The sequence below is a fragment of the Ornithodoros turicata genome, chromosome 7 (genome assembly GCF_037126465.1).
Source record: "Ornithodoros turicata isolate Travis chromosome 7, ASM3712646v1, whole genome shotgun sequence".
Classification (NCBI taxonomy): Eukaryota; Metazoa; Arthropoda; class Arachnida; order Ixodida; family Argasidae; genus Ornithodoros; species Ornithodoros turicata.
The window spans coordinates 43,249,364-43,262,942 of NC_088207.1; the positions used below are offsets into that span (position 1 = coordinate 43,249,364).

A 13,579-nucleotide genomic window follows, 5' to 3' on the forward strand; every position below is an offset into this window, starting at 1 on the left:
CCTAATCCGCAACTATCTTGCGGATATCCGCGGATATCCGCGGATAGTGCAGGGCTCTAGTGTGCACTGTATGGGAACCGTGGGACAAAACTTAAACAACTGCAAAACTGCAAATGACATTTAACAAAAGTGCAACATTGACACACAGACGAAGTGACATGTTGGCATGGGTGTGCTCCCAGAGAGTCCAAGTGAGCCCGGAGAGGAGGCACACCCCCTCGCTCTTGAGCTGAGATGAGCTGAGCTGAGCTGAGAGTCTGAGTCAGCAAATAGCTGCGTTAAGTAACTGGCCCAGAGTCAAAAGAGTCAAGACTCCACCCACTAAACGGCGGCCACCTTCTCAAAAGCAGAGTCGCGGCCGGAGCCAAAAGAGACGTGGACGGTAGCGAAGTGACGTAGTTCCGCAGGATAGCGGACGAGATGCTCGTTTGACCTGCACGTATTTACAAAGACGAACGACGTTCAAAAGTATCGAGTATCGGTTGATCGATTCACTGAATGATAAAAGCGCGCTCTAAGAAGAAAAGGAGTAAAACGGGGAGTAATTTTAGCTTCTACTCCTCTAGTCTGCAATTACTCCCCATTTTAGTCCTCTAACCCGACATTTAGTCCCGACATTTACTCCCCAGGACTGCATATTGCCGCTGAACTTCGCGAATAGTCTCCTGAATGCAACAGTCTACGTCAATATGTGCCCTTGGTCAATTTGAAGGGCATAAGGCTATATAACTCAGCCAACGTAGCAATTTTCCAGTCACACAGAGTAAGAAACAGTTGGCGCATCTTTCTTCGCAAATTGTGCCCTATGTATATGTCGTAAGATTTTCTATCACTCGATATGTCACGGTTGACGGTTGGCATCAAAGTATTTTCATGCATGCACACCAATTATGCGCTTGGGACTCTTACAACAACGCTTGAAATGCAGTCTCCACTCTGTCACATTCATTTACTTCCGTGAATTTACTCCCTAAAGGGACTGTTTTTTGTGGCAATGCATTTAGCCCCCCAAAAGGAGTAAAAGCACTCCTTTTTTTCTTAGAGTGTGGGATAGTTGGTAAAGGCTCAATAAAGCTGTTCAGTTGTGCATAGGCGGAGAGTTATCAATCTGCCGGAGGGTGCCGGGGCACAACGTCCCCCCCCCCCCCCCCGCGCTTCATTGCGACGTTGTGAGGCAAATTTTTACAGTATTATCACGATCACTCGCATGAAACACGCGATTCTTAGGATATCCTTCGAAACTTTCATCTTGAGTGTCAGCTGGGTAGACTTCCCGGAAGGGGTCTGGCCCCCCCGGGAAAGCTCCCGGGGGGCTCAGGCCCCCAAGCCTATGACTACGAGTGTACGACCTACGACTAAAGAGTGCACGATTTTCACAAGCGACCTTGGAGTTCCGGAGGGCGCCACGGCTCCCCCCCTCTCGGTACACCCACGGACAGAGTAACTCCCTTTGGAGCGCAAGAGTGGAGACTCAACGACACCCGTATGTGGGGCATAAAGGGCAGCAACTCCAAAACAACTCTCTCTCCTCTTCCAAATGTCTAGTCTGGCCTCCTCTTCCACTCCTCTTGCAAATGTCTAATTGGGAAGGGGGGTCATACCCCCCCCCCCTCCTTTTTCCGCGAAATTGTGCGTGTAACTGTGCATTTGGGAGAGGGGAGCGAGGGTTTCTCCCCAAGCAAAGTTCCCCAAACTTGTCCAACGTTTTATCATCCGCCGGAAGCTGCCGTTTACGCAACGGTCCAGGGAAAATGGCGGGCGCCCAAACCACGTGATCCCCAGGAGCCACTCACAACGTCTCTGCTGGCCAGCGCGGGAAAAAAGCTGGGGCCCAGTGCGCATGCGCAGACCGACCTCCTTTCCCAACCTCCTTCCCCTTCTCTCCTCGGGTTTTTCGTCTCTCCTCTCGTCCCCCCTATCCCCCCAGCCTCGTCCGTTTGTGGTTTGTCTTCGGCGCTTGCTGTCTTGCTGTAGAGCAACGATCATGCTGTCCCAAAGCAAACAATCAAAAAGCGATGGTGTATGACAAATCAACTTTATTTGTCCTCGGGAACTGCCTCGAAAAAGCTAGAGTACATATCTTTTTACGTCTTGTAACAGGCTTCACTGTTCTTGTGGAGCTTTAGGTGCTTCGACATCGAAGGGCAGTTCAAAAGCCAATGCTGAGCTATGTGCGTCGTTGTTGCCGATGGCTGCGGTAGAACTAAAACAAAACAAAAAATATATTGATGATCCGTAACTCTGCACGAAAATCACTGCTATGATAGGTAATCGATCTTGATTTCGTATTTGAACACCAAGGCATTCGTCACGAATGTTCGTAGATCACAGTGAATGAACGGCTGCGACGCGCATGAGGGGCAGCTAGAATAACCACACATAATTTGATTACCGGCATATCAGAAACGTACAATTTACGGCAATGCACTGCACAATGAAACGCCGCTAACGTACTGAGTGACTCGTAAATGTTGTACGTAATACACTTAACGTGATAAACCTGCATTACTTCCTTCAGTCACAAAAAAGTAATCAAACTTGTCTTACCGTTCACCTGCAGTACGTCGGAAAGAGTGCAGACTTCCTCTCTGACGATTTCTGCGTCCTTTGGAGGTGCAGGGATTCCATCACATGTTCGTCTTCCCGCTGTTGTGATGATGAGGTGGATGTGCCATTCCGTTCTCACATTAGCAGTTCGCCACAATCTAAATCTAAAGCATTCAAAACCCTCAAACTACCCCCTAGCGTCTGCGTGCACAACGGTTGCAGTCCGAGAGAACACGCGTGGCCGAACAGACGTGATTCGTGATTCTCCTCCGTTCGCCTGCTTCGGTCTTCCGTTGAGCGGTTCGCGCGTTCGGATGCTCGCTCCTCAGTCAAATGACTCTCGCCCAATCAGCGCAAAGGAAACTGACGCCAGTTTTTTAGACCAATGAGCATCCAAATATTTATACATATATTGCGCAGCCAATCAGAGATCGTTAGCGTACGGGCGCCGGTGGCGACATTATTTTGGAGGCGGTGCGTTTCGCTTTAGAGCCGGCGGCTGGTTTTATGCTTTACGCTGTCCTTGCAACGGCTCTGCTGTGAGAGCAGATATGATAATATGATACTCCAGCTCCAGATGCAGACACTCGATCCATATGATTTCTATGACTGTAGGGATGCACAAGTCTCGCTTCAGCGCAATTGCGTTCTTCGTCCACCAACATTGACGAGACCGCCAGCGCCGCCTCAGCTTTCAGCTGTCTGTGCTATTAAATGATGTGTTTCGGGTTTGGTTTTTATTTCATGAACTTAGTATTCTTGGCGGAATCGGACTTGACCAGCTAACACCCCTTTAGTTCTCTTTCGCGCACATGAACGGTGCAAACGCAGGGCATTTGAAGATCATTATCGAAATGTGATTTTCTGGCGAGGCGTGAAACAAGTGGGAGTGGACAGCTGCGTGTGTAGATCCCGCGCAGTTCCGTTATTTATCGGCACCTGCAGTGTACCTAGCGGACACAAATCTTTATTGAGGTTCAAAATGCAAGGGCCAGAAGCATTGCACCTAGAAGATGCTTTGGAGGATAACCCACAGGTACGGAATCCATAGCAGTAATTTATTTTGAACTCTTGTGTTCGCTTCACAACTACCCTTTTCCAGCATAAGTACTATAAGTTTTTATGTCTGACTGCGGCAGCGGATTGTGTCTTTGTTTTTGCTTCTTCTTCTCAGTGGCACCACGAAATCGCTGTTTGCCACTTACTATTCCGTACTTCTGAGCAATGGTATGCCCTCAGTGTCACTAGATATGTCGGAAACGTTCGCCCCATCCTGATTAAAAGCTGTGATCCGCATGGTATGATAAGTTGATAACCGAAGGTCGAGGGGCATATTTGTCCTGAAATATCCCTCGCTAGAATGATCATTCGGAGATTTGCAATATTAAAATTGTTCAAATGTATAGAAGCATACGACAGAGCCTGCATAGAAGTGTTTACGTTGCGGTTGCGTACCGCACGACCTAATCTTCCGCGAATGCCTTTTTTATCGCACCTTGTCTGATAGTAATATCTGTTCTTCTTGCTATCTTGATCACGTTTCAGACGAGGTCATTGGTGGGCCTGTTTGAGCAAGATGCACACCAGTTACACAAATATGTGAAAGTGATGTATGAGCATGCTCAGCGAATCTGGAACGCAGAGGTAGGACATCAGAATCTACTTATCTGATATCTTCCTGCTCAATGCTCCAGGTATCTCTGTTGTACTTGAATCAAAAATGGGTGCTGGATGCTCACTTGTTGTTGGTTCAACTTTTGCTGGACTTTCCTGTATCCCAAAAAAGAAAGAAATGGAAAAAAGTATCCCAGGAACAGCTTCACAAATGAGAACAAGTTATTTCTTTTAAAAAAAGAGTTAGATACTAAATACTGGTCTTGAAAAGTGTTTGTATGATAGCAAGTTACTCCCACAAATTTTTAAGATAGAGTATTTAAGTTATACATACTGCTTGCGACACTGTTGTCTGGAACCGCCTGTTAGTAGTTATGAAGCCCAGATTTCTTTCGTTGCCCTCAGAAATGTTGTTCCAATATTGCATTTAAATAAAGAGCACATGCTGCATGTGTTTATTACTCAAAATAAATGATCTTGCAACACCTGGAGATTTGAGACGGGATAAACCACAGGGTGCTGATTTCAGACAAACATGTCGCAAGCAGTACATGTTTGACGTAGGCAAACAAAAATTACAGCCCAACGCAGTTGTGTTGTAAGAATATCACTGCGTGAAGATATGCGCTTATACTCTTGAGTATGCAGTACGCATTTTGTTGCAACTTCAAAAAAAGTTTATGTACTACATACAAACGGGTATCGTTAAGATTTCCTATGTTTGTTCCCATAGCACCATTCATCCTCAAAGAAAGGGTACCGTTCATTAAGCATTGTAAAGTTTAAATAAATTCAATTCAATTCAAAAAGGGTTCCCAAAAGGAACTCATGGTAGTGGGTTCCTCAGAGTGTTCTTATGAGTGGTTTGTTGAATAAGGTGTGATCGTGGAACATTTCCGATTCGCTTCAAAGTATAGTTTCTGATTAGCAACTCTTATATTCTAATACTACCCATGCACATACCGTTCCAAGGTTTGTTGCCTAATGTCGAAATTAAGGCAAAGTTATGTCTTGCGACAAGGTTTGGGAACCACTGCTCTTGTGCACATCTTAGAGTTACACATACAAGTATGTGTTGACATTTCAGAAAGAGCTCGCAGATGCTACGTATTCTCTCGCCGAGCACGTCCGGCAGTATGACTCGCAGGTGAGTTGGCAGCAGTGGCGAGACAACACATTACAGACATTTTATGGGAATACCAATTTGATACGAAAATGGGGTTATCCGGTGGAGTATTTCGCAGGAATTTAATGTTTGGTGAAACACAGTCTCATGCTGCTTTTCCTTGGCAGCACTTTCCACTCGACACCGATCCAGACAGCGTCCTCTCTGCAACGTTGAAACAGCTGACAAATTCTCTAGAAGAAGTAGGTCCTCCTCTGTTCTATAAAGCTTTGTGTTGTAGGTTCAATCGCTGTATTTCCCAATGTCCAGATAAGCTCGTGGCACCACATGTGCAGTGCCCAAGTGGGAGATGGCATGGTGTATCCTCTATCAAAATTTGTTGATGCTGACATGCAAGGTTTGACATTTGACCAAACTTTCTTGTATGTAGCAGCATTAAAATTACTCTTTGTTAAACGCATGTGTGGAACCATCATGGTTTCAGAACTCTTCCGGCTGCAGGAACAGTATGTTGCATCCATGCACGGTTTGTGGTGTTTCTACTAAGCTCTGCCCTCAAATGCAAAAGAAAAGTGTAAAACAAAGTGTGTTTTTGGAATTTTCAGAAAAAGAGCAAGCTCTGAGCAAGTACTGCAGGCAGTCGCGGAAGCGCGAGAGTGAGCGCCAAAAACTGGACATCAACGAAGAGGTGTATGTGGCCAACAAGAAATTTCATACAGTATGTTCATGCATTATGGAGCTCACACAAACCATTGTTCACGTACAGATGAAATAGCTGCAGTCCCGTGTGCAACTATAGTCTGTAAAAAAATTTCATTAAAGGGTCCAATATGTGTTGCTCAAGTGGACATTTAAGGCTGCAATGAGGTTTAGTCAGTCGTAAATCCTAGCATTGAAGTCTCTAATTTTTACATATATTAATGTAGTGATGAGCCACTGTGAATGGGACAGGGCAGAACTGCTTACTTACCTAAGAGCTGTCATAAGGGTGTGTGGACGATGGTCAAGTTATATTGCTATACTTCGCTGATTACTGTGTCATTTTCAGCCTTCATTATGTGTCCGCATTGCATATCTGTGAATGTATCGCACATGCTGATCTCCCTTCCTTTCTTTCTCTTTTTTGCTGTTCCAGCTGTCTATGAACTACTATGCGCACCTAAACGCCCTGCAGTATCGTCGTAAAGTAGCACTACTTGAACCTCTGTTGGGCTACCTGCATTCCATGAAGTCCTTTTTTGGTATTGGTCACGAAACTCTCAGTTCAACTGAACTTGACGAATTTCTTGCGAACATCAGCTCAAGTGTGAGGGAGTGAGTTCACATTTACAGTACTTGGGGGTTCACGTCGAGTGAGCCGACAAACAGGTTCTTAGCCCACTGAATGCTGTACAGTTCTAGTCAATATCGGTCACTTGAAAGGTTCGCACATGGCTGGTCTGTAACAAAATTTAGTACAGTGCCTTTTATAGTGCCTTGAGACACATGTCTTTTAGATTTTGTCTTAGATTAGACTATATTTAGATTAGATTAGATTAGATTAGATTGGATTTTGATTAGAATTAGATTAGATTTGATACAAGTCTTCTAGATGTTGCAATCATTAAAAAAATATTTTTCAGGGTACAAAATGATCTGGGTGCAGTGGCGAAAGATGTGTCTGCCAAGATTGAAGTCATTGGGCGCCAGAGTGAGCACGAATATTATGCAGAACCATTACCCGAAATGCCACACGTGCCTCCCAATACCGGACTCAGTCAGAAGGCTGGCTTCCTATTTTACAGAACGTGAGGCCCGCATATTGTTTGTCGCATACGTTATTACTTTTACACGAGCAAAAGTTATTGCAACCAATTATGATGGTGGGTCTACACGATCGTAATTTTTGTTACCAAACAGGAAGATAGCTGGTATGGTAAACAAGTGGGACAGATGTTATTTCTATACCTTGGGATGCCATCTCATGCAGATACCCAAGGGTGAGGTAAATAACTGTTTTCTCTCTCTCTCTGTAAAGTATACACCTTAAGCACATTTTCTCGGTGCCTCAATTAATTCTGCGTCGGCTAAACTTTGGCTCGAGTTATTAAAGCTGGCCCATCTAAAATGCGGAACATTTTGTGCTCCTGTTAGGTGGTCGGAAGTGCTGTTATGGACCTGGACAGGACTGTTGTTGCTCAAGTGCTTGACGAAGACAGAAAGAATGTTTTTCAAGTGTCAAATGGAAAAAGGTTAGTTGATGTACATGTACACATACAAGGGCAAGGTGTACCTGGAAGTGTGCACTAATAGTTATATCTTTACGGCAGGGTTATAGTGATGCAGGCGTTGAATGAGCGGGAACGTGATGAATGGATTTCTACAATACACAATATTTCAACTGAAGCATTTGCTGGAGGTAGATCACATTCCATTCCAAAGGAAGCACCCGCTGTGGCGAAGGTTTGTAAAAAAATTGTACGTGTAATATTTCGAAGCATTTTAGTTATAGGCCAGCAGTTTCCATACTTGCCCAAGGTACAGTTACCAAAATTTGTAAAGTAACATGGTGTCCCTCCTTGATTCGTGCATGTAACAACAGGCGTACACATGGCTGCTCTCGTAAGTACATAGTAAATACACAGTACAAGCCATACAATTTAACTTGACAGTGAAAATCTCTCATGAACTTGTGGATGGTGTTCAGTACTAATAACATGACAATCTAAAATGCACTCTGCACCACAAAAGTAGCTTTCCTTTTTGTTTTTTCATTTACTTGAGGCAAAGTGACTGACGCCTCTACCCGTAGAAGATTGATGCGACATGACACGACTTCTGTCCCACAGTCTGAACACTATTTCGTGTAGAATAAAATTCCCTGTGCTGGTGGCTTGCACTTTATGAACATCATTGGCCATGCACCACACTGTACCGTTCCAAATTTCAGACTGTGAGGGGGTACACAAATGTGTAGAGCTAAACTTGTTCTTCACCTGTTTCCTTGTGTACTAGCAGGTGCTGTGCTCTCTTAACAACACTTTTGACAATACACATTAAAATGTGTTTCCAGACTGAAAGGACACCCTCTCTTCCCAATACTGCTGTGCCAAAAGGATCTCATGTTCCTCGTCGTCAGTGAGTACGCCCTTAGTTTTTGTACAGTGTCATTAGTAAAGTGCATGCGAGTGTCACAGTTTGACTTGTGGTTTCAGAGCGCCCCAACATCATGTAGCTAGTCAAGAACTGAATCCCTACTTGGCAAATACGCCTATTCAGTTTGACATGTTTTCGCCCTCTGAGGAGAAGCTTTCTTCTGGACAAACTAGGGAGAATCCTGTGTAAGTATACAGATTGTTCCACATTCAAAGGCAGGAAAGTTCACTCAGCGAGCGGAAAATCGTCAGTAGTCCGCACCGTACTTCAAAGGTGGTTGACGATTGTTGTTGCTTAGATACAGGGAGATCGTGGTTGAGCATAGTCGTTCTTTCTGGGCAGACGCATCAATCCTTTTGACCAGTGTGGTTCCTCTATCACCGCTGAATCTGCTAAAGATACCACATGCTCCTTCTGGGAGGTGTTCACTGTCAGGTTCCTCGGCTCTATGCAGGTCCCCAGTGACAGAGGTAAGTTGTGCATTCGCGTTTCATCAACTAGTACTCTCTCTGTGAGTTCACATAATGAACAGATTAAGGCACTTATAAAGCAACGTGGCAATGCACAACTGCATTCTGGTGTGATCCTATGGCAATGAAACTTCCCATTCCTCCTCTTAAAATAAAGTTGTTGTTGTTGTTATGTGATCCTAAGTGGCTTTGGTAGTACTACTACGTAGTACATAATGTTTTTTAGATAAGTGGATCAGTGTGTAATATGGATCACACACATGTGAATCTATTTTAATAGGGCAGTAACACAGTAAAGGTGGGACTGAGTGGAGCCTGAAGTTTTCGGGAAATATTTTCTAAATTCAGGGGGTAAAAATCGGGCAAATAAACATGTGCTCTAAATTCATGCGAATTCGGGTGGAAAACTTGCAGTATGCTAAATTTGGGGCGAAATCGGGCTCAGTTACTCAAACTAACTGTACTGGTTTGGTGCAAACTGTGATGTAACTGCATTTGCTGCCAAACAAGTTAATGTGCATTCCTACAGACGTCTCAGCGAGGGCAATTTGTCGGGTCAAAATTGGATGTCACCCTAAAGAGGCAACCTTCAATTCTGCAAAGAATCGGGTTAAACCCTAAAACTTCAGGCTCTAGTAATGAATGATGCCCACTTTGAAACTTTGAAACAATTTTTAAGCGCTTGCGTTCTATGCTGTGGTAACCATTGAGGTGATCGTAAGAAGCCCAATGTCTCAGAGGTGTACTCTAACAGGTGATCAGTTGGTCTGTGAGACAATGCGGCATATTTTGGCAGCAAGAATGATGCATAATGTCTTCAAAATGGCCGAGTCTCACATGGTCATCACACAAAAGGAACTAAGGTATGTTAAGCCAGGTAGCAGAAACATTTTCTGCATTGTATTTTGTTATTTTGTATGTACCTGTCTGTTCCTATCATCATAATGATCATCATGGCCATCATCCTTTTCCTGAACTTACATACACCATTATGTGCAGAATAATGGACCCATCCCACCAGCTTGTGCGAGCAGTATTTCCACTTTCGGATGTGTCATTCTGGACTATACACAAAGAAAATACAAGGTGTAGTTGCATGTGATTTATCCACATGAGCAAAATATACATAGTGTATGTGCCCATACTTTTTTTTCCCCCGTTCTGTTTATTATGTTCTACCTGCACATCTGTAGCAACACCCCTAGGAATATACTACATATGATTGCGTTAAATTTCATTAAATCTTCAGGCAGTTTCTGCTTTTGGCCTCAACATCCTCCGTAAATTATGATGGAAATAAACTAAACCAATCAGTCAAACATCCTTTTTTTTGTTACAGACTTCTAGGTTTCATCACTGTGAGTGCTTCCGGTGACGGAATCCCAACGTACACCTGTCACATATTTGAGGCTCACGCTTCAGCTGAAGAGGTGTGTACTTTTCTCTGACTTACGATTTCCAAGCTAATTCGGTGTGCGCAACTGCATTAGTATTGGTACATTACATGGCACTCAACACATTTCACCTAAGCTGGTAGGAGGCTACCAAAATGCAATGTCGAGGCTCCACTTGCAGTCATCATGCCAACTGATGTCCCCCTTCATTTCAGATCTGCAATGCACTTTCTATAGCAGCCAACATTGCACTGAAGGCATTAATGGTAGGTGGGGTGAAGCTTTGTGCAAAACGTTGTACATACATATGTATACGGGGTGAAAGCACTGCCGCACTTTCACCGGGTATGTCGCAGTTATTTTGTGATGACGGTTCTAGTAGCTTTTATGGCGTGCAAGCAACTGGGGCTATAGTGCGCCATGTCTGTGGTGAGGGGTATTGTGACCAGTTAAAAGTAAAAGCAACATGCTTCACAAATTAGGACATAAAACCTAATGTGATACAGTAAAAACTAGGAGTGTGCAAATATTCTGAGTTCTCGAATTCGAATCGACTATCAATCACTCGAAGTATTCGATTTGCGAATCGAATATCTAATATTTGGTTTTCCGAATACTGTAAGAGTGGTTGATTTCGCGTGGAACGATAATTCGCGTATTTGACTATTCCAAGTATATGAACGACGCTACCCCGAAAGTGGGCTTCACCTAATGCTTTCCTGAATCAGGTGAGGCCTGCTTTACGAAATCGCTAGTGCTGCACAACACAGGCGGTCCGTTGTTGTAACATTATCCCAAGTTAATTGTGTATACTTCTAAAATTAAAGGGTAGGGGCTTCCCACAGAAGATTTAGATGTCAGTCGTGTCATGCATGTGACGGTTGATGGCAGAAAAAATACACTAAAGCCACAGGCTACAAATTGCAAACTTTAAGTGCAAAAGGCATGTATTGTAAAATTTGCACGAATATTCGATATTCGATTCAGTATCCATAATTTTTTTCACATTCGATTCGATATGATTTTAGATTCGACTTCGAATCGAATGGGTGACTTCGCACACCCCTAGTAAAAACGTTGCAGAAAATCATAAGACATTTAAGTAGCCCATTATCTCTAATAGAGTTACATGTCTTTATAACGGATAAAACGGTGCGATGCATTTTGAATATTTTTTTTCTCAAAATGCAAAACATCCCTTGGAGCACAATTCCCTTCCACATTATTATTGCGTTCTCTCCTGCATTACTTCGTGATGCAGCAGCGCATACACTCATGAGCTGTGTATCACAGCCTGCTGGTAATTATGCTAATTATGTGGTTATATCTGCAGGAGCAGCAGTCCCATACAGAAAATAAGGTGAGCACTGTGTAACCTTTCCTTGCTTTATGACACGTCCCTCATTATGGATGGACAAGTTAGCAGCTAGCACATTGAAATGCTGCTTGCAAAACCCCTACTCAATTCAGCTGGGCATTCCCATTCCATTCCATTCCACAGGAACTGGAATTGTTGAAGGCACTCAAGTTGTCTGAAAATGAGAATGCACTTCTACCACCATGCCCTGCAAAGCAGGTCTGTGAGGATGACGTGACTGGCATTGCCAAAGATTTAGCAAAGGGGGACGCATGACATCTGTACATAGAAGCTGGTAAAGAATTTTGCTGCAAGTAGTCAAGGGCAACCATTGGTTCAGATAACCCGAACCTCACTGTGACAAACGAGTCCGGCTGTAAGCAGTGTTAATTTAGCACCTGTTAACAGCAAATATGTGACATGACATATGCATGTTACAGTGACACATTTTTCATGTTTAAGTGGAGAGTCATACAAGGCTGCCAACTTTGTCTATGTGCATTAACATACCCAGTGTGCGGGGATATACATAGGCCACAATTAGTTTCTGCCGTAGCTTTTGCTCTTGTTGCTTTGTCATGATTGAGATCACTTTGGCCTTGTGACCTTGTTGCTCACAATAATTGTGGTGCCCAGAGCACATTGCAGATGCAATGGTGCAATTCATTACGTGTGTGCAGTGTGGAACCTGAGACTTCACATGTGACAGTCGTTTTCTTGTATTGTTTTTGCATCTGTTTCTTGGGGTACCTGCTTCCATTACTGCACTTTCAATGTGGTTATAGTACCCAAGCTGCCTAGGGTGACATTCTCCTCTCCTGGCCTCATTGAGCTGGGGTGTGACTAAAGGATATTGATCTCCCTATCCCAACTGTTATTACTGTGTCAACAAGTTGTAGTATTTTACAGTGTAATCTGTCTAATACAGTCACTTCTGTTATATGATTCTCTCTGGGTTTTCTCAAATTACTCACGGTAACAATGTAATTATTTAGCCAGAATGGGGGGGGGGGGGGGGCAGGATGGTTACTGTGACACACGTACATTTTATACTTTAAGATTGTTGATCTCGTAATACATTACCAAGTGTAGAACACAGATGTAAATGTCTTGTACCTGTAGCACTTATGCAGTGTTTTCATTTTATATTTTCCTTTCAACCTCGTATAGTAGTCTTGTTTTCTCATAAAAATGCCCAGGTTATTCTTTGCAGGATTCCTCACACCTTCGAATTCTTCGCTCTAAAGCATTAAGGTTGTGACTGCTGCTGAGCGTATACTTGTACATAGGTAGATTTCTTTTTGTGGTTTAATACCTCATGTGCTGTGTATATATTTTATTCATATGCATATCATGCCGCTGCTGCAGTGCCAAAATGTTCTAGTGGTGAACATTTAGCATAGATAACAAGAACCCACCCTTGCAGAAGAACGAACGCTCCATGTATTATTTGACGTCCCGTAACATTGCTATGTTCCTTGGTCCACTGTGGTGCTAATGATTTGGTCTCTCGTTAGCCAATGTAATTAACGAGACACTACAAGAAATGGATAACTGCGTCTCTACGAGGTGATACTCTTCTTAGTTCAGTAAACTTTATCTTTTCCCCTTTCTCTCGGTGCTCTTTATAATAAACTTACAATCTCATTGATAATTATCTTCCGAAATGGTACACCAGAAATATGCACAAGTATGTTTACCGCATGCAGAGCCTTCCGGCTTTCTTGTGTTAGCTCCACCATCTATGCGTCTGTGACTCAGGCAGTTCGTCATGCTCTTGCACCAAGAACAAGAGTTGGTAAGCTAAGTTGTGCCAATGAAAGTGCATAGCATGCTCAAGAAGGCAGGTGAGAAGCAGGAGTCGCATCTACATGCTTTATCCTGTCCCGTAGCAGAACAGTTAAGAGCAGGACATGAACCACGTTGTCGGAGTTGT

General features: G+C 43.6%; 1 protein-coding gene and 1 long non-coding RNA gene across 3 annotated transcripts; one reads left to right on the plus strand and one right to left on the minus strand.

Annotated features, from left to right (window-relative positions):
• Positions 1 to 2,021: 2,021 nt before the first annotated feature.
• LOC135399909 (uncharacterized) lies at positions 2,022 to 2,849 on the minus strand. The gene is made up of 2 exons (XR_010424448.1): positions 2,548 to 2,849; positions 2,022 to 2,203 (listed from the first exon to the last, which is right to left on the minus strand). It is a non-coding gene; the product is annotated as an uncharacterized LOC135399909 (long non-coding RNA).
• A 355-nt stretch (positions 2,850 to 3,204) lies between these two features.
• On the plus strand, positions 3,205 to 13,256 carry LOC135401166 (DCC-interacting protein 13-alpha-like). 2 transcript variants are annotated; one of them, XM_064633405.1, is made up of 21 exons: positions 3,205 to 3,583; positions 4,093 to 4,191; positions 5,249 to 5,308; positions 5,455 to 5,529; positions 5,597 to 5,684; positions 5,772 to 5,813; positions 5,893 to 6,005; positions 6,423 to 6,601; positions 6,910 to 7,074; positions 7,187 to 7,271; positions 7,421 to 7,518; positions 7,597 to 7,744; positions 8,340 to 8,404; positions 8,482 to 8,607; positions 8,765 to 8,892; positions 9,647 to 9,755; positions 9,892 to 9,978; positions 10,232 to 10,322; positions 10,502 to 10,552; positions 11,620 to 11,646; positions 11,788 to 13,256. In XM_064633405.1, exons 1-21 carry the CDS (start codon positions 3,530 to 3,532, stop codon positions 11,917 to 11,919), a joined length of 2,022 nt encoding a protein of 673 aa, XP_064489475.1. In that variant the 5' UTR covers positions 3,205 to 3,529; the 3' UTR covers positions 11,920 to 13,256. The 2 variants fall into 2 exon arrangements, with proteins under 2 accessions (XP_064489475.1, XP_064489476.1); XM_064633406.1 differs by having other exon boundaries at positions 3,206 to 3,583; positions 7,597 to 7,729.
• Positions 13,257 to 13,579: the final 323 nt, after the last annotated feature.